Below are 24,396 nucleotides of genomic sequence, written 5' to 3' on the forward strand. Positions count from 1 at the left end.
AGATTTAGGCAAAGAAACTGGCAAGAAATACAACATGATATACTTTGCAAACCAGGGTAAAAGGTTTGGATTTTAACCCAAGTGTGACTGGAAGCTATTGGAGAGTCTTTTAAAGGAAGAGGTGGGATCTACTTTACATTTTTAAAATATTACTCTAGCTTCTGTATGAAAAATAAATTTAGCAGGGTGAGACATGAGATTTGGGAACTACTGCAGTAAGGTAAGAGATTATGATGATATCCTATTATCCAGAAAATACAAAGAGCTATTAACACTCAACAATAAAGACAAACCCAATTAAAAAAAAGCCAAAAGATTTGAAAAGATATTTCTCCAAAGAAGATATATAAATGACCAGCAGCATCTTATGAAAAGATGCAACATCATTCAGTCATTAGGAAATGCAAATTGAAGCCACAGTAAGGTACCATTTCTCACACAACTAGGATGGCTATAATCAGAGACAACAATAACTGCTGAAGAGAATGTGGAGAAAGAAGAACCTTTATACACTGTTGGTGGGAATGTAAAATGGTACGGCCACTTCAGAAAACAGTTTCGAAGTTCCTCAAAGAGTTAAACACAGAGTTAGCCTAAGAGCCAACAGTTACACTCCTAGTTGTATACCCAAGAGAACTGAAAACATGCCCATACAAAATTTTGCAAACAAACATTCCTAACAGCATTATTCATAATAACCCAAAGAGGAAACAACCCAAACACCTTTCTGGATAAAATGTTCTATGTCCATATGATGAAATATTATTCAGCAACAAAAGATACGAAGTACTGATATATGGCTTCAATATGGATGAACCTTGAGAAACTTACGCTAAGAATCCAGGTATAAATGGCCACATATTGTAGAATTCCATTTATATAAAATGTCCAGAATAGGCAAATCCACAGAAAGTAAATTAGTGGTTCTCAGGAGCTGGGACGACAGGATATTAAGGAGTGAATTCTAATGGGTATGGGGTTTCTTTTTGGGTAATGAAAATGTTCTGGGCTGGGCATGGTGGGGAAGTGGCCTTGCTGAGCCCGGGAGTTTGAGGCTACAGTGAGATATGATCATGCCACTGCATTCCAGTCTGTGACAGAGCAAGAGCCCATCTAAAAAAAAAAAAAAAAAAAATTAGCCAGGTGTGGTGGCGGGTGCCTATAGTCCCACCTACTCAGGAGGCTTAGGCAGGAGAATGGGGTGAACCTGGTGGGGGGAGCTTGCAGTGAGCCAAGATCGCGCCACTGCACTCCAGCCTGGGTGACAGAACGAGACTCTGTCTCAAAAAACAAAACAAAACAAAACACCAAAAAACAAAAACAGCACAAACAAATGTTCATAGCAACATTATTCATTATAGCCCCAAAATAAAAACAACCTAAATGTCCATGAACTGATGAATGGATAAAATGTGATATAACCAAACAATGGAATATTCTGCAATAAGAAGGAATGCAGTACTGATGCATGCTACAGCATGGATGAATCTTGAAAATAGTAAGCTAAGTGAAAGAAGCCAGACACAAAAGACCACATATCGTATATTTCCATTTATATATAATATCGAAAACAGACAAATTCATAGAGACAGAAAGCGTACTGACTGCCTAGGGGTGGGGAAAATGAAGGTAACAGTTTCTTTTTGGGGTGATGAAATTGTTCTACAATTGTAGTGATGGTTGCATAACTGTGAAAACCAAAACCACTGACTTGTATATTTTCTTTTTTATTTTATTTTATTTTTTGAGACGGAGTCTCGCTCTGTCACCCAGGGTGGAGTGCAGTGGTGCAATCTCGGCTCACTGCAAGTTCCACCTCCTGGGTTCACACCATTCTCCTGCCTCAGCCTACCGAGTAGCTGGGACAAAAGGCGCCCGCCACCATGCCTGGCTAATTTTTTTTGGATATTTAGTAGAGATGATATTTTCACCATATTAGCCAGGATGGTCTTGATCTCCTGACCTCGTGATCTGCCTGCCTTGGCCCCCCAAAGTGCTGGGATTACAGGCGTGAGCCACTGCGCCTAGCCAACTTGCGTATTTTCAAAGGTAAACTGCACACCATGTGAATTATATCTCAAGAAAGCTATTTAGAACATAAATTATACCAGTACTTTATATTTATATTATATATTTTTTCTTCAACTATTTCATAATTTAAAAAACATAAAAGCTTAGAGTATTACAGTCATAACTGATCTCAAAACAAATTACAAGCTGTTTATTTGTTACTTTTTGGTCATTAAAATGAGGAATTCATGATACATACAAATATACCAAGGTTATACAACAACAACTGACGAGTGACTTTTTTTTTCCCCCAAAATTCTCACTCTGTTGGCCAGGCTAGAATGCAGCGGTGTGATCTCGGCTCACTGCAACCTCTGCCTCCCAGGTTCAAGTGATTCTCCTGCCTCAGCCTCCCAAGTAGCTGGGATTATAGCTGCCCGCCACCACATTGAGCTAATTTTGTGTATTTAGTAGAGACAGGGTATCACCATGTTGTCCAGGCTGGTCTTGAACTCCTAACCTCAAGTGATCCACCTGCCTCAACCTCCCAAAGTACTAGGATTATAGGTGTGAGCCACTGTGCCAGGTCTTTTTCTTTTTTTGAGATAGAGTCTTACTCTGTCACCAAAGGTAGAGTGCAGTGGCACAATCTGAACTCACCGCAACCTCCGTCTCCCTGGTTCAAGCAATTTTCCTGCCACAGCCTCCCAAGTAGCTGGGATTACAGGCATATGCCACCATGCCCAGCTAAATTTTTTTTGGTATTTTTAGTAGAAACGGGGTTTCATCATGCTGGCAGGCTGGTCTTGAACTCCTGATCTCAAGTGATCTGCCTGCCTCCGCCTCATAAAGTGTTGGGATCATAGACATGAGCCACTATGCCCAGCCTTAACTTTTAAATAAGAATATTAAAGGGGGCACACACAGATGATACATTTAAAAACATACACCTTTAAGTCAGTTGTTTCTTCTATATTAATTTACTAAAAATTCAAGTGTCTATAATATCACATCATAATTTTAGCAGGGCACATGAGCTTCCTTCTAAAAATAATTTTAAATGTTTTGACTAAAATACAATAGAACATGTCTGTAGGAGACTAATGTATAAAGTGACAAGTTTGAAGCCATACTCCCCAAAGTTCAATGTGGTACATATTACCCCAGATCTTTGTGCATAAGAAGAATTTCATTTTTCTTGGGAGGCCGAGGCAGGTGGATCACGAGGTCAGGAGATCGAGACCATCCTGGCTAACATGGTGAAACCCTGCCTCTACTAAAAAATACAAAAAATTAGCCGGGTGTGGTGGCAGGCACCTGTAGTCCCAGCTACTTGGGAGGCTGAGGCAGGAGACTGGCATGAACCCGGGAGGCAGAGCTTGCAGTGAGCCAAGATCGCACCACTGCACTCCAGCCTGGGCGACAGAGCAAGACTCTGTCTCAAAAAAAAAAAGAATTTCATTCTTCTTTTATGAAAAATTATCCCATCTTTTCCATTCCCGTACAATCAATTTCAAATCAAAGCAGATATTAAAACATTATTTACAAAAAGTATAACTTCAATTCAAAAATGTATAATCAAAATAATCTAACAGCAGCATGAAAGCTTTTAAAAATTAACTACAATTATACTTAGGGACAATGCAAGAGTAATTTAAGCTTCAGACAGATAGTTGTACTTTATTATTTTTTTTTTAGTAATATAAAGAGAGAAGCAAGTAGTATTTTGTAAATTTACAAAACAAAGTCACATAACTACAAAAAAATTGTCAGGAAAAGATTCTGAGTGATTACTTACCATATAATAGCCAGTGTGATAGCCACTCATGTACCATGAAATTAACATACTTCCCAAAGCATCAGCATCATCAAGAGAATCTGGACATATGGGAGGTGGTGGGGGAATTATCTGGAGACAGAAAAAGATGTTACTTATATCCAGTAAACAAAAAAGTAAAGTCTGGAGATTTATATTATACAGTGAATGCTAGATATTAATTGTATGTTTGCTTAGATCATCTCCTACTTAAATTTCTTTTTTTCCCCTAAACAAAGACGAGGTCTTGCTATGCTGCCCCGACTGGTCTCAAACTCCTGAGCTCAAGTGATCCTCCTGCCTTGGCCTTCTAAAGTGCTGGGATTACAGGCATGAGCCACTGTACCTGGCCTTAAATTTCTTAATATAGCTAGCATTTGGAGAAAGCCAACTAATAACAACAAAATACCAACAAAATTAAATTTAACAAGGATCAAAAGACAGTGACATAAAAATTTAAACATTTTGATTTAGACTATATATCTGTTCCACTATGAAGCTATGAGTAAAAAAAAGTCAAGCATACTTTCATGCTTTTTCTTAATACACACACACACAGACACACACACGTGCGCGCGCACACACACAGCTCACATATCATTTCAAGGGCCATTTTAAGCAAACATCTTGGGTAGAACATCTGTCCTAACCCCATCCCAATACACAGTATGCCAAAAAGTATCTTTGTATCTATTGTTAATACCTAAAAATCTAACATTAGAAATCCAGTTTACAGCTGGGTGCGGTAGATCACGCCTGTAATCCCAGCACTTTGGGAGGCCAAGGTGGGTGGATCACCTAAGGTTAGGAGTTCAAGACCAGTCTGGCCAACATGGTGAAACCCCATTTCTACTAATAATACAAAAATTAGCCGGGCATGGTGGCAGGCGCCTGTAATCCCAGCTACTCGGGAGGTTGAGGCAGAACTGCTTGAACCCAGGAGGCAGAGGTTGCAGTGAGCCAAGATCACACCACTGCACTCCAGCCTGGGCGACAATGGCAAAACTCTGCCTCAAAAAAAAAAAAAAAGAAAGAAAAAGAAATCCAGTTTACATCAGAAGCTAACATCCAACTATACCTAGAAGGGCAAACACTAATCCCTTATATATGGTATAATTAAATCCCTTCTAACAGGAACTACTTCCCTATAGACTAGATACCAACTTCTGCCAGGAAAGAAGCAGGCAACCTAGAGCTTAGAGCTGGGACTACAAGAGCACTGCATTTGGGTAACAGAAAGGCATTAAAAACAAACAAAAAACCCCGGAGGTTTAGTTCAAATTTCTACCCATTAGAATCTGGCCCAAGGGATGGTCTACAATGACATTTTCCGATCCTCTATTCTGCTAATTATCAAATTGTATATGAAAGCAAAATCTAATCTATACTCTTTTTTACTTACTGGTGGTCCAGAAGGAAATGGAGGCATCCAGCATGATAGTAAGTGGGGTGGTGGTGGTGGCGGCGGCGGTGGTGGGCCATTGAATTTTAGACCTGGCTATAAGGAATATTTCAAATGAAAATTAACTTACCAATTTCAATATGATAGGAATAAAAAGGACTCAAAACGAAAGGATAAAAATAATTACCCAGAATATTTGTATTATACATATCAAAAAGATTAAGTGAAATTTCATGTACCAAATCCTGAAGTCAAACCGACTCATAAGTCAAATGACAACCTCTGGATTTTTCTCATTTCCTTTCTATGTAGACATTAAGGAAGTAAAACAAAATAAGAGTGGTAATTACCTAATAAATCAGAAGACAGTCTATTCAGCAAAATTATTTCAATCATAAAAGACTATATCCCGAATTTCATTAACTAAATTGTATAATGTTTTTATGAAAGCCTGTTTAGCTATATATGCTAACTTAAAGCACATGCTGTGAAAACTAGCAAATCTCTCACCTTATAAAAATCAGCCCCCTGAGACCAATGAAGCATGATATATATATTCTAAGAGGATACATCATTTTAGAGTCAAGAAACTATAATATAATGTAAGCCTCAATAAGAACATTATCACGGAAAATCTTAAAACTTTTGATGAGTCATGCTTGATTTTTAAAAATGAGTGCCTAGGCCGGGCGCCTGTAATCCTAGCATTTTGGAAGGCCAAGGTGGGGAGATCACTTGAGGTCACGAGTTCAAGAGCAGCCTGGCCAACATGGTGAAACCCTGTCTCTACTAAAAATACAAAATTAGCCGGGTGCAGTGGCGGGTGCCTTTAATCTCAGCTACTTAGGAGGCTAAGGCAGGAGAACAGCTTGAACCCAGGAGGTGGAAGTTGCAGTGAGCCGAGATGGCGCCACTGCACTCCAGCCTGAGCAACAGAGCAAAATTCCATCTCAAAAAAAAACCACAAAATTTGCCTAAATACCATCCCCTCCATGGAAGAATCACTACTTTACACAAAAGAACTAGAAAGGGACAAGCCCTTAGGTTCCATGACATAATCTAACCTATAATAAAATCTTTTTAGAGTTGATTTCTGTTACTTATAACCAAAAGGACCATAAATGAAAACAATATTTACATGTGAACTCTACAAAACAATCTGAGAGCGCCTCAGGATTTTATCTGTATTAGATGTAAATAAAGTGTTCTTATTTTACATATCTTATACAGGTAACATGGGAAACAACAGCGTATCATCCAGCTAATGATAAATTATTATTACACTTTTTTTTTTGAGATGGAGTCTCGTTCTGTCGCCCAGGTTGGAGTGCAGTGGCACGATCTTGACTCAGTGCAAGCTCTGCCTCCCAGGTTAACGCCATTCTCCTGCTTCAGTCTCCCGAGTAGCTGGGACTACAGGTGTCTGCCACCATGCCTGGCTAATTTTTTTGTATTTTTACTAAAGATGGGGTTTTACCGTGTTAGCCAGGATGGTCTCCACTCCTGACCTCGTGATCCGCCCGCCTTGGCCTTCCAAAGTGCTGGGATTACAGGTGTGAGCCACCGCATCTGGCCCACTATTATACTTTCTAACTTATATAAGTGTACTAATTATCAGTCTAATACCTAATACTCCACAAAAGTAACCAGATAAATCTTTCATATAAAGCATTGTTGCATCCACTGCAGTGTCTAACTTTTTTTAAAAATTAACTATTTTGCATCACCTTATTTCCTTTTCAAAAAATTCTTGTGTATTTAAGCTACAAAAATTTCATGGGAGAGCTACAAATTAGTTAACAGAGAGGTTATATGTCCCGATATTAACTATTTTCTGGAAAACCTTTCATACAAGGTTTACCTTTCCTGGTCCAAGTCTTGGCCCTGGCATGGGGGGTGGTGGAGGGAGAAAAGAGTTCCATGGAGCAGATTTGGACTTGATATTATCTGATTTACTTCCAGGAGACCTGGAGTTCTCACTTTCATCTGTTGAAACTTGGCTTTCATTTTCATTCTTTAAAAAGAAAAAATATGCAGGTTTTTGTTATAAGAGTGTCATTAAGAAAAAATTAATGCCTCAGTGGATCAAACTGACAACTATATATACTGTTTAACAGTTTCTCATCTAGTCTCTGCTTCAAGAAATTGAATTTTTTTTTTGTATCCTTACCTCTTGAGCATTCTGTTCTATATTATTAGCTACTTCAGAGATTGGGGAAAGTAGATCGGACAGATTTTGCTCCTCTCTATTTCCATATCCAGTGTAAACCACAACACAGGTTTCTCTCTTAAAATCAACCGAAGCAATGGTAGCTGGGTAAATGCAACCGTCTTCTGACCAAATGGCAGAACATTTGTCCCCAACTTTCCACTACAAAAGAAATCAAAGATATATACATGCACACATTTCTTTTGAAGAGGGCAAACTAATATCTTGTTTTGATCAGTGTGGAGGCAAAGGATAGAGGGTAGACACTTGGAAGGCAAAATAATGTAATGAGAAAGGCTTGGGGTCTAAATACATAAATCTGAATTCCAACTCTCGCTTTTATAATCATGTACAAGTTTCTGAATCTCTTTGAGTCTTAGTTTCCCTATCTTATTAGATGGCTATAATATAAGCTACCTCCCATATTTGTGGTGAACAGCAGGAGGGAGAGAAAATGCATATGGTGCCCAGCACTCTGGACTGGCCTAGACCAAGTGCTCGTCAACTGTCAGCTCTCTTCCCCTTGGTAATGATGAAACTAAAGTTGGCTCAAAAGACACCAAAATATTCAGCTTTCAGGACTACTAGCAGAAATAATCCACCTAGACTTCTGGGTTCCTTGGAATTAATAGTTTTAGGGTTTTTGAAGAAAAAGGGGAAAAAAAATCTATCTCTCAGCTTAAGATGTAAAACACTGCCAATTCAGCTTACGGCTCTTGGGTACTCCTCCCAAACGGCACCTTTTCCCTGCCTTCCACTCACAAATGGAACACATGTCCTGATTTTAGCATTTATCATTCCCATCTAATTCTTTATACTTTCATGACTAACATGCATGTTCCTAAATAACAGAAAATTTAATAGTTGTTTTTGAAGTTGTGTAATTATATGTCAACATAAACACTGTACTAATCACTTAAGGTAAAGACATTTTACACTATTAAATAAGGACTAACGAGACATCCTTTGAAGTTAAATCTCAACATTTTAAAATAACCTGTTTTAAGGGAGCTGCAGTATTCTTCTTTTGGCTTTTATTCTTCTTAGCAGGTTTTCTTTTAGGTGTGGTTTTTGGTTTACCTGAAGTTTCACAAATGTCACCATTCTTCAGAGCATGCTATGAAAATAGGAATAAAAATGTACATGTTACAGGGTGGTGCATAGAATAAAAGTCACAACACAACCCAGTTACCACTATAAGCTAGTCTCAAGGCTCCATCACCTCAGAAAGCATCTATTTCCTCTTTTGACCACTCCCTACACTATAAAACTGCTCTTAAAGGCATCATACATCTGATTATCAGCTCTAAAGACCCTTTTAATCAAATCTCCTTCCTCTCAACCTCTCTGTAACATTAGACCCTGTTAATTATCTTTCTTCCTGATATTCATGGCCCCTTGGATGTCATGGCAATGTAGGGCCCAGTGGTTTCATTACTTCTGATTAAACCTTAGATTTAGGCATTCCCAATAAGAACTGGCCATCCTTCTTTACTTGCTTAAGGCCATCTTTTTTTTTCTTTTAACACAGAGTCTCACTCTGTCACCAGCCTGGAGTGCAGTCGCGCTGATCTCAGCTCACTGCAACCTCCGCCTCCCGGATTCAAGCGATTCCCCTGCCTCAGCCTCCTGAGTAGCTGGGATTACAGGTGTGTACCACCATGCCCAGCTAATTTTTGTATTTTTAGTGAAGATGGGGTTTCACCACATTGGCCAGGCTGGTCTTGAACTCCTGACCTCGTGGTTTGCTCGCCTTGGCTTCCCAAAGTGCTCGGATTACAGGCATGAGCCACCGCACCCAGCCAAGGCCATCTATTCTTATTACTTTAGTTACAACAGTCTGCAAACACACTTATGAAGCTCTTAATCCAGCTCTGACTGTTCTCAATCTAACATTTCCAATGATCAATTTCACATCTTAATTCATACCTCAAACTCAACCTCAACTTAATTCATATTCAACCTCAACTTAATTCAAACTCAATCTCAACTTAATTCATACTCAAACTCACTACTAAAACTATCGTTTTCCCGCGTCAGTTCTTTTCCTCCTTTACTCAGATTACTTCTCCCCGAAATATAACCAACCCACCCCACACTGAGCCCCATTTCAATCTCTATTTTATAGAACTCTCTTGGTAATTCTTCTTTCGTTGACTTCTAGTTTCAGTGTATACTGGAAAGCACATTTAAAAATTAGGCCGGGTGCAGTGGCTCATGCCTGTAATCCTAGCACTTTGGGAGGTCAAGGCGGAGGGATCTTTTAAGCTCAGGAGTTCCAGGCCAGCCTGGGCAACAGGGTGAGACTGCATCTCTACATAGAAAACAAAAGTGAGTTGGGTGTGATGGCACACACCTGTGGTCCCAACTACTCAGGAAGCTGAGGTAGGAGGATTGTTTGGGCTCATGAGTTGAAGGCTACAATGAGGCATGATCATGCCACTACACACTCTAGCCTGGGTGACACGGCAAGACCCCATCTCAAAAAAAAAAAAAAAATCTAGAAATCAGTTACAAAGGTGACATAGAGGTCTGATCCTTAGCTCACGTTACAAGAGTAACTATGAGAAAGACATGAACTCTGTATGCTTGGTACTCTTTATACACCGTATGAGTATATGCTCTGTTCAAGGTAGCCTGGACTACTGATGACCCTTATTTAGTGCTCAGTAAGATTAAACATCTCAGAGAGTGGAGAAGGTGCTGATGTTGGCCAACTGTATAAGTGTCTTGAGACACAGAACCATACTACACTTCCTAAAAGAACTGTATATTCCTACCCAATAGGAACACTTGACTTGATACCCAACTTACAGAATTTGAGATGATTAGATTAATTTAATATATGCAAAGCACATAGAGTACTGTCAGCATGCTACAAGTATTAATTGCCGTACTAATGCTATTTATCTTCATCATTATTTTATTAAATGCTTGTTAAATGTTTAAAATTATAATTCAGGTTGTCCTTTTCCTATTAATCTCAATTAGAGGACTTCTATAGTTTGATACAATGTAAAAATACTAAAAGGAATACACTTTTTGTTTGTTTTCTGAGATGAAGTCTCACTCTATCGCCCAGGCTGGAGTGCAGTGGTACGATCTTTGCTCACTGCAACCTCTGCCTCCCAGGTTCAAGTGATTCTCCTGCCTCAGTGTCCCAAGCAGCTGGGATTACAGGCATGTGCCACCACGCTTGGCTAATTTTTGTATTTTTATTAAAGATGGGGTTTCACCATGTTGGCCAGGCTGGTCTCGAACTCCTGACCTCAGGTGATCCACCTGCCTTGGCTTCTCAAAGTGCTGAGGTTACAGGAGTGAGCCACCATACCCAGGTAGGAATAAATATTTTAAATTTTATTTAAATTGCCTTCATAAAAAGGATGACATATATAGGCTATCAACTTCTAAAGGAAGATATCACCTGATTTAACTAACTCATATTATCATCTAATCTTCAAAACGAAAACTGAGTAACATGTACTTTAACACTTTACTGTATGTCATCAATTCCTTTCCAAATGAATAACGAGAGAAAATAAGAAAACAACTAAGTAAGCATTTCATACCTTAAATGAAGCCACAGCTTTATCATATGCTTTTATCAATGCTGTATCATCCCAAATGTCAGAATCATCACTCTGGAAAGAGTAAGAAATAAAAACAACTCATGTTCAGATAGGTTTAATCAGAAAATGTATGTTAGTACCAACAGTCATCTTAATCTACACATAACCAAATTACACTGAAATGAGTATTTAAAATCCTAAATAAAGCCACAGGAAACTTAACCTGCTTAGAGGTTTTGTGACTTTACTTCAAAAGCTGGACACAGGTAAATGTTCTAAGAATGAATGCCATAAAGTGAATGCCCCTACAATTTAATTCCTATCTACAGACCATGAGTAGATTTGTTCAAGGCCAGCTACACTTATTTCAATTAAGATCAGATAAAACTTGACTTCATCTAGACTATGGGAAAGCTGTTCTGACCTCAGAACCTATGATCCAAAGAATATTTTTTCTTTTGAAATTATGTTTCCAGATTATAAGGATACAAAATAGTTAATAGTGACTAACCAATTTTCATTTTATTTTTATTATTATTTTTTACTTCCATTTCCCTTTCCTGCTTTCCTGGTATCAGTTTTCTTTCTTTCTTTTCCTTTATTTTGTTTCTTTCTTCTCTCCCTCCCTCCTTTCTTTCTTCACTTCTCTCTCTCTGCCTTTTTTCTCCCCTCAAATTCCTGTGTTCAAACGACCCTCCACCTCAGCCCACTGAGTAGCTGGGAATATAGGTGCATGCCACCATGCCTGGCTAGTTTTTAAAATTTTTTGTAGAGATGGGGTCTCGCCACTTAGCCAAGCTGGTCTTGAACTCCTAGGCTCAAGTCATTCTCCAGCCTCGCTCGGCTTCCCAAGTGTGGGAATTACACGCATGAGCCACCGCACCTAGAAATATTTTTGTCTAGACATGGTGGCTCATGCCTGTAACCCCAGCTAATTGGGAGGCTGAGGCAGGAGAATTACATGAGCCCAGTTGTTGGAGGTTGCTGTAAGCAATGATTTTCCCATTGCCCTCTAGCCTGGGTGACAGATCAAGACCCTGTCTAACAACGACGACGACAAAATAAGAATAATAAATATTTTTTTAGCACTACTAGCACTGTGCAAGTCACTGAGAGATATATAGAAACATGTTACTGTTCAGTTATGATCTAACTAGGGATTTAAGACGATCACACAAGACGAAACAAAAAACAATATAAAACAAATCTGAACAAACATCAAAATGTGAAATATAAACAGTATTTTAATTAAAAAGGAAAGAAACTAATGTATACTGAAAGATCATATGCAGGAATCCGACCTAAGAAATAAAAACCACTCACGCCTGTAATCCCAGCACTTTGGGTGGCCGAGGTGGGTGGATCACGAGGTCAGGAGTTCGAGACCAGCCTGGCCAATATGGTGAAACCCTGTCTCTACTAAAAATAGAAAAATTAGTTGGACATGGTACCACATGCCTGTAATCCCAGGTACTTGGGAGGCTGAGGCAGGAGAATCACTTGAACCTGGGAGGCGGAGGTTGTAGTCTGCCAAGATCGCGCCACTGCTCTCCAGCCTGAGAGACATAGCGAGACTCTGTCTCAAAAAACAAACAGAACAAAACAAAACAAAACAAAAAAAACCAACAGGATTTAGGCTGGGCACAGTGGCTTGTAATCCCAGCATTTTGGGAGGCCAAGGCAGGTGAATTGCTTGAGTTCAGGAGTTCGAGACCAGCCTAGGCAACAGGGTAAGAACCTTGTGTCTACTAAAAATACAAAAATTTTGGCTGGGTATGGTGGCTCACGCCTGTAATTCCAGCACTTTGGGAGGTCGAGGCAGGCAGATCACGAGGTCAGGAGTTCGAGACCAGCATGGCCAACAAGGTGAAACCTCATCTTTACTAAAACTACAAAAATAAACTGGCGTGGTGGCAGGTACCTGTAATCCCAGCTGCTCAGGAGGCTGAGGCAGGAGAATCGCTTGAACCCAGGCGGCAGAAATCGCAGCGAGCCGAGATTGTGCCACTGCACTCCAGCCTGGGCAACAGAGTGAGACTCCGTCTCAAAAACAAGCAAACAAAAAACAAATTTAGCTGGGCATGGTGGCACATGCCTGTAGTCCCAGCCACCTGCAGGGCTGAGGCGAGAGGGTCACTTGAGCCCAGGAAGTCAAGGATGCAGTGAGTGGAGATGGTGCCGCTGCACTCTAGCCTGGGTAACAAATTGAGACTTTGTCGGGGGGGGGAAGAAAAAAACCAAAAAACCAATAGGATTTGTACAGGTAGACAAAATAGAACGCATTCCAAGAAAGAACATGAACAAGGACAACAAAAAAGGTATGGAAGCAAAAATAAACACACTATAAGAATTTACTTATGTGAGGCCAGGCACAGTGGCTAATGCCTGTAATCTCAGCACTTTGGGAGACTAAGGCGGGTGGATCACGAGGTCAGGAGATCGAGACCACCCTGGCCTGGCTAACACGGTGAAACCCTGTCTCTACTAAAAATACAAAAAATTAGCAGGGTGTGGTGGTGGGCATCTGTAGTCCCAGCTATTTGGAAGGCTGAGGCAGGAGAATGGTGTGAACCCAAGAGGCGGAGCTTAGAGTGAGCCGAGATAGTGCCACTGCACTCCAGCCTAGGCAACAGAGCAAGACTATCTCAAAAAAAAAAAAAAAAAAAAGAATTTACTTATGTGAGGTAACTAAAATAGTCAAATTTATAGAATTAGAAAGAATGATGATTACCATGGGCTAAGTGGAAGGAGAAATGGGGATTTGCTAATGGGTAGAGTTTCAGGCTGTAAGACGAAAAAGTTCTGAAGATCTATTGCACAACAACATGAACATACTTAATGTTACTGAACTATATACTTAAAAATGGCTAAAATGACAAATTTTTTTACTTCGATAAAAAATAAAACACACTGTTTGAGGGATCAGTGAGACAAGTCCAAATAGAATCCAATTTATACTATAAGGTAGAGTTGGATTTGGTATACTATAGAGTATTTTGGATTTGGTACGGTATTAGCCAATGAATTCCAAAAAAGTTTGTTATTTTTTTTGTTTGTTTGTTTGTTCACTTTCTCTTGAGACAAGAGTCTCGCTCTGCCACCCAGGCTGGAGTGCAGTGGCATGATCTCAGCTCACTGCAACTTCTGCTGCCCAGGTTCAAGTGATTCTCCTGCCTCAGTCTCTCAAGTAGCTGGGATTACAGGCTCCCACCATCAAGCTGGGCTAATTTCTATATTTTTAGTAGACATGGGCTTTCATCATCTCGGCAAGACTGGTCTCAAACTCCTGACCTCAAGTGATCCTCCCACCTCAGCCTCCCAAAGTGCTGGGATTATTGGCATGAGCCACCGCACCCAGCCTTGTCATTTTCCTGTTAATCTCTATTATATAGAGATAAATGTGTTCCAATATAAAACTGTCAATCTTGCTGTATGATAAAAAGTACTTATAATTCCAACCTGGGCAATATGGGAAAACCCCATCTCTACAAAAAGTACAAAAATTAGCTGGGCGTGGTGGTTCACATCTGTAGTCCCAGCTATTCAGAAGGCTAAGGTGGCAGGACTGCTTGAACCAGGGAAGAGGAGATTGCAGGGAGTGGAGATCAGAGATCATGCCACTGCACTCCAGCCAGGGTGACAGAGACCCTGTCTTTAAAAAAAAAAAAAAAGTACTTAAAAGCATTAAGTCACTTTGCAGATAAGAAAAGTAATCACAAAGAGATTAACTGACTTGTTCAAGGTTACATTCCCACTTGGAAGGGAAGATGTTCCTTGGAGATGTGGTAAAAGGAATAAAAACAGGCTGGAGTCCAGTGGCTCACACCTGTAATCTCTGTCTCGAAAAAAAAAAGGGGGGGGAGGTAGGCGGGGGAGGCCGGGCACGGCGGCTCATGACTGTAATCCCAGCACTTTGGGATGCAGAGGTGGGTGGATTACTCGAGGTCTGGAGTTTGAGACCAGCCTGCCAATGCGGCAAAACCCCATCTCTATTAAAAATACAAAACTTAGCTGGGCATGGTGGTGTGCACCTGTAGTCCCAGCTACTTGGGAGGCTGAGGCAGGAGAACTGCTGGAACCCGGGAGGCAGAGGTTGCAGTGAGCCAAGATCACACCACTGCACTCCAGTCTGAGTGATAGAGTGAGACTCCATCTCAAAAAAAAAAAAAAAAAGGAAGCAAACAGTAGAAAATGAAGGGTGGTCCTGAAGAAATAAGGAAATCACAGAATCAGAGAACAGTGATATCAATAGAAGAGTGCAGTCTTAAAGCAAGATACACAGACAGATGGTAACTCAAACTCCTCATATCTCAACTGTTACTGCCAGACCAGGAAACAAGTAATTTCAAAACGAACAGAAAACAAACTGACAGAAGAAAAAGTAATACTGATTACAAGGTACCCAAGGACAAATATATCTGACTGAAAACCTAAGGAGCACCAAAGCAAAGGCATGAAAAAGAACCAAAGGAACAAAAATAAATAAAAAGCAAAATGGTTGATAAGTTGGCAAACAGTATTTATTTAACATAGGTACACATGGGGTCCCTGAAGAATAAAAACAAAACAATGTCCCTGGTGGTCTAGTGGTCAGGAATTTAAAAAAAAAGAAAAATTCCTAGGGATGGGAGGAAGAACCCCCTCCCATCCTTAGAGCCTCTAAGCAAAAAGACTAAGTTACAAAATAAAAAAAATCAGTTATCATTAGACTTTCTCATAGAAATTTATGGGGAAAAAGTATGAGCCAAGAATTTTATATGCTTGAAGTAGCAAGACTAAGAAAAGATTAAAATGTAGAATACTGTACTCCCTAGCCTTTCAGGGGAATCTACTAAAAATAAGCTTCATCCAACCAAGATTGACCAGGGAAACTTGGGTTTTAAAAATAACAGAACTGGCCAGGCGCAGTGGCTCACGCCTGTAATCTCCACACTTTGGGAGGCCGAGGTGGGTGGATCACCTGAGGTCAGGAGTTCGAGACCAGCCTGATGAACATGGAGAAACCCCATCTCTACTAAAAATACAAAATTAGCGTGGTGGTGCATGCCTGTAATCCCAGCTACTCAGGAGGCTGAGGCAGGAGAACTGCTTTAACCTAGGAGGTAGAGGTTGTGGTGAGCCAAGATTGCGCCACTGCACTCCAGCCTGGGCAACAAGAGTGAAACTCTGTCCAGAAAAACAAAAAAACAAAAAAACAAAAAACCAGAATTGTTAGCATCAAATATATTTAATTGTGGATCTAAGAGAAAAGTAGTATATTAAATTGAAAAGCTGATTCTAAAATTTATATGGAAATACTAAGGACACAAATAAACCAAAGCTGGACAATTTACATTACCTAACTTTAAGATTGTAAACCAAAGTATCTGAGACAGGTTTCAATCAATTTAGAAAGTTTATTTTGCCAAGGTTAAAGACGCACCTATGACACAGCCCTCAGGAGGTCCTGATGACATGTCCCCAAGGTGGTGGGGTACAGCTTTGTTTTATACATTTTAGGGAGACATGCAGCACCAATCAATATATGTAAGATGTATATGAGTTCTGTCGTGAAAGGCGGGACAACTCAAAGTGGGGGTAGGGAGGTTTCTACCTCATAGGAAGATTTAAAGATTTTCTAATTGGCCACTACTTGAAATCAACAGAATTTCAAGTAGAAAGGAATGTTTGGGTTACCATAAGGGGTTGTGGAGACAAAGGTTTTATCATGCAGATGAAGCTACCAGGTAGCAGGCTTCAGAGAGGGTAGGTTGTAAATGTTTCTTATCAGACTTTAAGAGTCTGTTGTATCAGTAATTCCAAAAGGGAGGAGGGTGTGATGAGACATGTCCAACTCCCCCTTCCATCATGGCTTGAACTAGTTTTTCAGGTTAATTTTGGAATGCCCTTGGATGAGAGGATGGGTCCATTCAGTTGGTTGTGCAGGGGGGTGCCTATAATTTTATTTTTGGTTTACAAGACATACTCTGAAGCTATAGTAATTAAAAGTGTAGTACTGACATCAATATAGGCTAATAGACAATGTAACAGAATTTAGAGTCAGAAATAGCCCTGTGATATTATGATTTATTTATTTTTTTTTTTTTTTGAGACGGAGTCTCGCGCTGTCGCCCAGGCTGGAGTGCAGTGGCCGGATCTCGGCTCACTGCAAGCTCTGCCTCCCGGGTTCACGCCATTCTCCTGCCTCAGCCTCCTGAGTAGCTGGGACTACAGGCACCCGCCACCTCGCCCAGCTAGTTTTTTTTTTTTTTTGTATTTTTCAGTAGAGACGGGGTTTCACCGTGTTAGCCAGGATGGTCTCCATCTCCTGACCTCGTGATCCGCCCGTCTCGGCCTCCCAAAGTGCTGGGATTACAGGCTTGAGCCACCGCGCCCGGCCTTATGATTGATTTTAACTAAAGTTACAAATGTGGTTTAACAGAGAAAGCATAGTAGTTTCAAGGAATGATGGTAAAACTATTGGAAATCCTTATGCAAAAACAAACCAAATTTCCACCTACATTGAGCCATATATAAGAATTACCTCAAAATGGATTACAGACCTAAGTGTAAAATTAAAACTCTAAACTGTATTAAAAAAAAAAAAAAAGAGAGAGAAATCTGTGATCACGGATTGCCTATAACAAAAGAACAAACTGAAATGGCTTTGTTGCCCAGGATGGCACCCGAAGTTCTTGGTCTCACACCGAGGACATCAAGGACGCTGACACACCAAGGGTGTGAGGTTAGAGCAGAAATTTAATAGGCAAATAAAAGAGAATAGCTCTCTCCTGCAGAGAGGAGTCCTGAAAAGGGTTGCCATTCCAGGGTGAAATGCAAGCATTTTTATAAATGACCTAATGGAAAGGGGGTATCTTATCTCCATAGGGAGCAAAAAACCAGTTAGGACCAGGTGTGCCATCTGCATAGAGCGTGAATCTCTGGCAGCCCCCACCCCAACCTTTTATTATGCAGGCAGGTCCTTGGCCTGAGCTACTCCACATTGCTTATCTCTTTCCTATAGTGCATGTGCTAAATAAGGGGAGGTGGAGCCTCCATGGTGGACACCTTTTATTATGCAGGCAGGTCCTTGGCCTGAGCTACTCCACATTGCTTATCTCTTTCCTATCGTGCATGTGCTAAATAAGGGGAGGTGGAGCCTCCATGGTGGACATGCCTGGTCCCAGGTGCCCCTTTCTCTCCGTGCAGCTGCAGGCATCCCCAACAACCCACAACATGCACGCTTTCAGCTTCCTTATCTGAGTATGTCCAAAAAAAAAAGGAATGTGCTCACTAAGGTCCACTGTTGTTTACTGGGACCCATTGTACATATGTGAAGCTTGCTGATTACCCAGGAAGCTCCCTCTCGGTGTCAGAACTGCTTCTTTATCAATGTTTACAGCCCGATCTTCCAGGCTGCTCCTAGTTGGAACAGAAGTGATTTCTTGGGCTGCTTTTTGTTAGAAGGGAAGTTCTACCGAGGACTCTTTGTCTATCGGCCTAGCTAGTCTCTTTTTACCTCCTCTCTCAAAACCATCAAAGAGAAAACTGAAAAATTAGATTTCAGCAAAATTAAGATTTTCTGTTCTTAAAAAGATGTTGCTAACAAAATGAAAAACCAAGTGGTAAACCGGGAGAAAATACATGCAAGTTACCTATCTGATAAAGATATTGTACGCAGCAAATACGAAGAACTCTCAAACTGCAACAACAAAAAAATTCAATTAAAAGATGAGTAAGTTGGCCAGGTGCAGTGGCTCATACTTACAATCCCAGTCTTTGGGAGGCTGAGGCAGGAAGGATAGCTTGAGCCCAGGAGTTCACGACAAGCCCAGGCAACATAACGAGACCTCGTTTCTACAAAATTTTTAAAAAATTAGCCAGTTTGGCCGGACGTGGTGGCTCACGCCTGTAATCCCAGCACTTTGGGAGGCAGAGGCAGGTGGATCACAAGGTCAGCAGATGGAAACCTTCCTGGCTAACACGGTGAAACCCCGTCTCTACTAAAAATACAAAAAATTAGCCGGGCATGGTGGTGGGCGCCTGTGGTCCCAGCTACTGGGAAGGCTGAGGCAGGAGAATGGCATGAACCTGGGAGACAGAGGTTGCAGTGAGCCGAGATTGTGCCACTGCACTCCAGCCTGGGCAACAGAGCGAGACTCCGTGTAAAAAAAAAAGAAAAAAAAGATTAGCCAGGCATGGTGGTGCGTGCTCGTAATTTCAGCTACTCAGAAGGCTGAGACAAGAAGATTGTGAGCAGGAGGTGGAGGCTGCAGTAGGCTGTGTGATTGCACCACTGCACAACAGCCTAGGTGACAGAGTGAGACACTGTCTCCAAAATAAAAAAAAACCCAAATGATTTGAACAGACACTTCACCAAAGAAGATATACGGATGGCAAATAAGCTCATGAAATGATCAAGAGCAGCACTGGTCATTAGGAAACGCTAATTAAAATCACAAGACGCCACTACATCTATTATAATGCCTAAAATTAAAAAGACTGACCATACCAAGTGTTTGCAGGGACACTGAGCAAATGGAACTTTCATACATTGCTGGTCAAAATGCAAAATGGGGGAGCTGCTCTGAACCTATTCTAGTTGAGGGGGCTGTCCAACTTTTGAATTGTTCTTTGCTCAATTAAACTCTGTTACATTCAAAAGTAAAACGGTGCAACCACCGCTTTGAAGAAGAGTTTGACAGCTCCTAAAAGACTTAAAAATACATCTACCCTGTGACCTAAGTATTTACTCAAGAAAAATGAAAGTATACGTCTATATAAAGTCTTTCTAAAATTCTTTTTATAGAAAATTTTTAATTTTTGATTTTAAAATAAAAAGACAGGGGCTTTACCATTTTTCCCCGGCTGGTCTCAGAACTCCTGGGCTCAAGTGATCTGCCAGCCTTGGCTATACGAAGTCTTATACACTAATATTCACAGTGGCTCTACTTATTAACAGTCCCAAACTGGAAAAAGCCCAAATGTTCACAACTAAGCGATGGATACAGTATAGTATATAAATGCAATGGAACACTACTCAGCAATAAAATGGATGAAAATCAAAATAGCTATGCGAAGTAAAAGAAACATGACAAAAAAGGTACTTATCATTCCATGCTTATAAAATTATTAAAAATGCAAGCTAATCTATGGTGACAGAAAGTAGATCAGTGGTTGTCTGGGGACAGGACAAGGAGGGATGAGAAGGATCACAAAACATCAATCCAACTGAGGCCACCACGCTATAATGAAATCCAAACCAGCCCACACATTGAAACCACATAAAGAAATCTTCATGAGACTACCTGAAAAAAAGAGATAGCCCGCCAATCCCTAGTTGCTCAGTCCCCAGCTACTGAAGCTCTAGCAACTATGTAGGCACAACCACGAGACAGCTGCACGAAAACTGCCCAGCAAGGCCCTCACAAATTCCTGACCCACAGAAACGATGAGAAATAATAAAATGTTCTTTGTTGTTTCAAGCCACTAAGTTTTGGCAGATTCGTTACACAGCAAGGGCAGCCAGAACAGAACATCAGGACCGCCTTTATATCCGATTCTCAGTCACTTCCAGCAGCTCAGATTTCTCAAATTATTCCCAACACCCTGCCATCTTCTACCTTCTCCTACCACTTCCTGAAAGTTCCACTGTGCTCCCTTGAGTAAATAACAAAATCCCACTCTTTAACCTCTGAATCATCCCTTCATTTCTCACTCTAAGTAAAATCCAACTCCCCGAGGATGCCTTTTCCTCTGCAGTCATCTCAAATGTTAGATGTTTCCTCTTTTCTCCTCCACACTCTTCATATCACGGTACCTACTGGAGATGTGGGAAAGAAATCTTCCCTGCTTCTTACTTGCACTTCCAGATTATTCTCCTCCATTCCCCTCTAAAAATTCCCAGCTTTGAAAATCCTGACAAAAAGTAGCCAGGCATGGTGGTCAGTGCCTGTAGTTCCAGCTACTTGAGAGGCTGAAGTGGGAGAATCACTTGAGCCTGGGAGGAGGTTGTAGTGAGCCATGATTGCGCCACTGCACTCCCATCTGGGCAAGAGAAAGAGTCTCTGTTTGGGGGGGGCGGGGTAAGAAGGAAAATCTTGTCACCAGACTCACAGTCTATTATCACTTCCTACTGCAGTCATCTACAGCATCCTGAGTCACTCTTCCTCATTCCTTAATGTTTACATTGCAGTTCTCTCTCCAACACTGCCATAATTTTTGGTGATTTAAATATCCATGTAAATGATCCCTTCAACTACCCTGTATTTGCAGGGTTCTAAACTCCTATCCACCACAATCTTGTACATTCCCTGATGTGGTTTGGCTCTGTGTCCCTACCCAAATCTCATGCTGAATTGTGATCCCCAGTGTTGGAGGTGGGCATGATAGGAGGCGACTGGATCATGGGGGTGATTTCCAACGATTTAGCACCATCCCCCTAGTGCTGTCTCCTGCTAAGAGTTCTCACAAGATCTGGTTGTTTTAAAGTATGTAGCACTTTCCCCTTCTCTCTCTCTCCTGCTGGTCACACGAAGACTGTGCTTGCTTCCCCTTCACCTTCTGCCATGACTGTTAAGTTTTCTTAGGCCTCCACAAGAGAAGCCTGTACAGGCCGCAGAACTGTAAGCTGACTAAACCTCTTATCTTTATAAATACCTGGTCTCAGGTATGTCTTTGTAGCAGTATGAGAATGAACTGACACATCCCCAAATCTCAGCTACTCACTCGCTTCAAGAGTATTTATTTATTATAACCAATAATCACAACCTCTCCATAAACACAGTTTCAAGAATCCCACTCTCTCAACCATCACCTTCTAGGCTCTGCAACTTACTCCTACTAGCGGTTTAATGGGGACAAACATTCCACTTCACTAGGACTGGCAATACATTGATCCTCTCACTTTTTTTTTTTTTTTTTTTTTTGAGACAATCTCGTTCTGTCACCCAGGCTGGAGTGCAGTGGCGCGATCTCGGCTCACTGCAACCTCCACATCCCAGGTTCAAGCAATTTTCCTCCCTCAGCCTCCTTAGTAGCTGGGACTACAGGCACCTGCCACCATGTCCAGTTAATTTTTTTCCCCCCGAGACGGAGTCTTGCTCTGTCACCCACGCTGGAGTGCAGTGGCGCGATGTCAGCTCACTCCAACCACCGCCTCCCGTGTTCAAGTGGCTCTCCTGCCTCAGCCTCCCAAGTAGCTGGGATCACAGGCATGTGCCACCACACCCAGCTAATTTTTGTATTTTTTTTTTTAAGATGGAGTTTTGCTCTTGTTGCCCAGGCTGGAGTGCAAAGGCGTGATCTCGGCTCTCTGTAACCTCTGCCTCCCAGGTTCAAGTAATTTTTCTGCCTCGGTCTCCCGAGTAGCTAGGATTACAGACATGTGCCACTACGCCCGCTAATTTTTGTATTTTTAGTAGAGACTGGGTTTCACCATATTGGCCTGGCTGGTCTCGAACTCCTGACCTTGTGATCTGCCCCCCCCCCCCCCCCCCCGGCCTCGCAAAGTGCTGGGATTACAGGAGTGAGCCACAATGCCCGGCCCATCCTCCCACTTTTTAAACTGTCTCTTAGGGTCTTAATATCCTCATTTCCTTTCTTAGCCAGCTTAAATTTCATGGTCAATTGTTAAGATAACTCCTTTGTACTTCTCCCCCTCACTTCTTCATATCCACGTGGTAAAACTACAATCGTATTAATTTCAACTCTCCATTTACTCTGTGGCTGCCCTCATACACACAATCTTGCTGTCTGGTCTCCTTCAACTCATGACCACGAATCTCAAGTAGGCCTTTTATGTTGCCTAGCAACATTTCCACTAAACTTCCCTGTCCAACCCTTGCCCACTTTTCTAAAGAACTATCTACTTCCCAACTTCTCTTTCCTCTCACATCCTAGCTCCTAGCTGATAACCTTGCTTCTTTCACTAAGAGAACAGTAAGAATCAAGAGAACTTTCAAAATCTCCTGCCATCCTATCTGCCCATTCACATATCATAGATGTGTAACTATATAGCTGTTAGTTACCAAAAGAACCGCTAATGTTTCCAACAAAGGCCAAATCTATCCCTTCTTACCTACTCTAGGACACTGCTCTAGCAATTCTCTTCTTTGCGACATCAACTTTCCCATTCTTCTTTCCCATCAATCCACAAACATGCTGAAACACGTTGCTCCCATCTTAGTGCAGTGTGGCTCACACCAGTAATCCCAGCACTTTGGGAGGCAAAGGTGGGAGGATAGCTTGAGCCCAGGAGTCAAGGCTGTAGTGATTCATGATTGCGCCACTGGCACCCCAGCAGCCTGGGCAACAGAGCAAGACCCCCCTCTCTCAAAACCACACACACACAATTAAAATTCCTCTTACCTCACTTTCCCCTCCATTTATTGCCCAATTTCTCTACCCTCCATTTATAATAAAATTTCGTGGTGGCTCACTCCTTTAGTCCCAGCTACTCCAAAGGCTAAAGCAGGAGGGTCGCTTGAGGCCAAGAGATTGATGCTGCAATGAGCTAGGATCACGCCACTGCACTCCAGCCTGGGCCACAGGGAGTGACCTTGTCTCTTAAAAAAAAAATTTTTTTTAAATAAAATTCCTTGAAATATGTCTACCGATGTTTTTGTTTATTTTAAGACAGGGTCTGGCTCTGTCGCCCAGAGGCGCAATCACAGCTCACTGCAGCCTCAACCTCCCTGAGCCTTCCAAGACCTGAACCTTCCAAGTAGCTGGGACCACAGGCGCGAACCACAACGCCTGTGTAAATTTTGTGTTTTTAATTTTTGTGGACTCGGAGTCACACTATGTTGCCCAGGCTGGTCAAATGTTGCCTTGGATTTCTCTTCTCCTACTCTCCAACTCACTCCAGTCAAATTCACCCCCACCATGCTATGCCCAAGACTGAACTCCTGAGAAATCTGCTCTACTGGCAATCTGCTCTTTCGCATCTAAGTAAAAAGCAACTGTATCTTTTCAACTATTCAGGATAACCTCCGTTATCGAATCTATTTGAAAAACCTGTTGCCTCCGATTTCAAAATATATCCACAATCCAAATACTTTAACTCTGTTAATAACATCTTGATCTAAAGTCCGGATCATCTTAACAGACTCCTAAGTGGTTTCCCTGCTTCACCCTGGCCTAATGCCCTCACCTCCCCGACACCAGCCAAAGACGGGTGAACAAAATAAGTTACTGCCAAGTCGCGGCAGGGCCTCCACTCAACGCCATAAAGGAGCCCAAACTGCTCGAGGAAGGAGCTTACGGATGGGGTTCGCAGGGAACGGAGTGAGAAAAGACGTAAAAAACGCGGACAACTCCAGTGAGCGGATTGACTTGACGCCGTCCCGCGGCTGTGGAAGGAAAGTCGGGCCGGAAGAAGGGTGCTGCGAGCGCCGGTAGGGAGACTGCG

General features: G+C 41.6%; 1 protein-coding gene across 5 annotated transcripts in view; it reads right to left on the reverse strand.

Annotated features, from left to right (window-relative positions):
- The window catches only part of LOC102130507 (survival motor neuron protein-like), a 31,541-nt gene that overhangs the window by 7,001 nt on the left and 144 nt on the right, over positions 1-24,396 (reverse strand). For 3 of the 5 annotated variants that reach the window (XR_010587402.2, XR_010587401.2, XM_045393841.3), the window contains exons 2-7: positions 11,007-11,078; positions 8,435-8,554; positions 7,399-7,599; positions 7,090-7,242; positions 5,229-5,324; positions 3,809-3,919 (exon numbers count right to left, since the gene is read on the reverse strand). Coding sequence is in view for 3 of the 5 variants with exons in the window: in XM_045393841.3 (XP_045249776.1) it covers positions 3,809-3,919; positions 5,229-5,324; positions 7,090-7,242; positions 7,399-7,599; positions 8,435-8,554; positions 11,007-11,078 (753 nt within the window). In the remaining 2 variants the exon portion in view is untranslated. Of the gene's footprint in view, positions 1-979; positions 1,114-3,808; positions 3,920-5,228; positions 5,325-7,089; positions 7,243-7,398; positions 7,600-8,434; positions 8,555-11,006; positions 11,079-24,396 lie in introns of those variants that run through there. The other 2 variants (XM_073993605.1, XM_065546371.2) reach the window with 2 other exon arrangements.

The sequence above is a fragment of the Macaca fascicularis genome, chromosome 6 (genome assembly GCF_037993035.2).
Source record: "Macaca fascicularis isolate 582-1 chromosome 6, T2T-MFA8v1.1".
Lineage (NCBI taxonomy): Eukaryota > Metazoa > Chordata > Mammalia > Primates > Cercopithecidae > Macaca > Macaca fascicularis.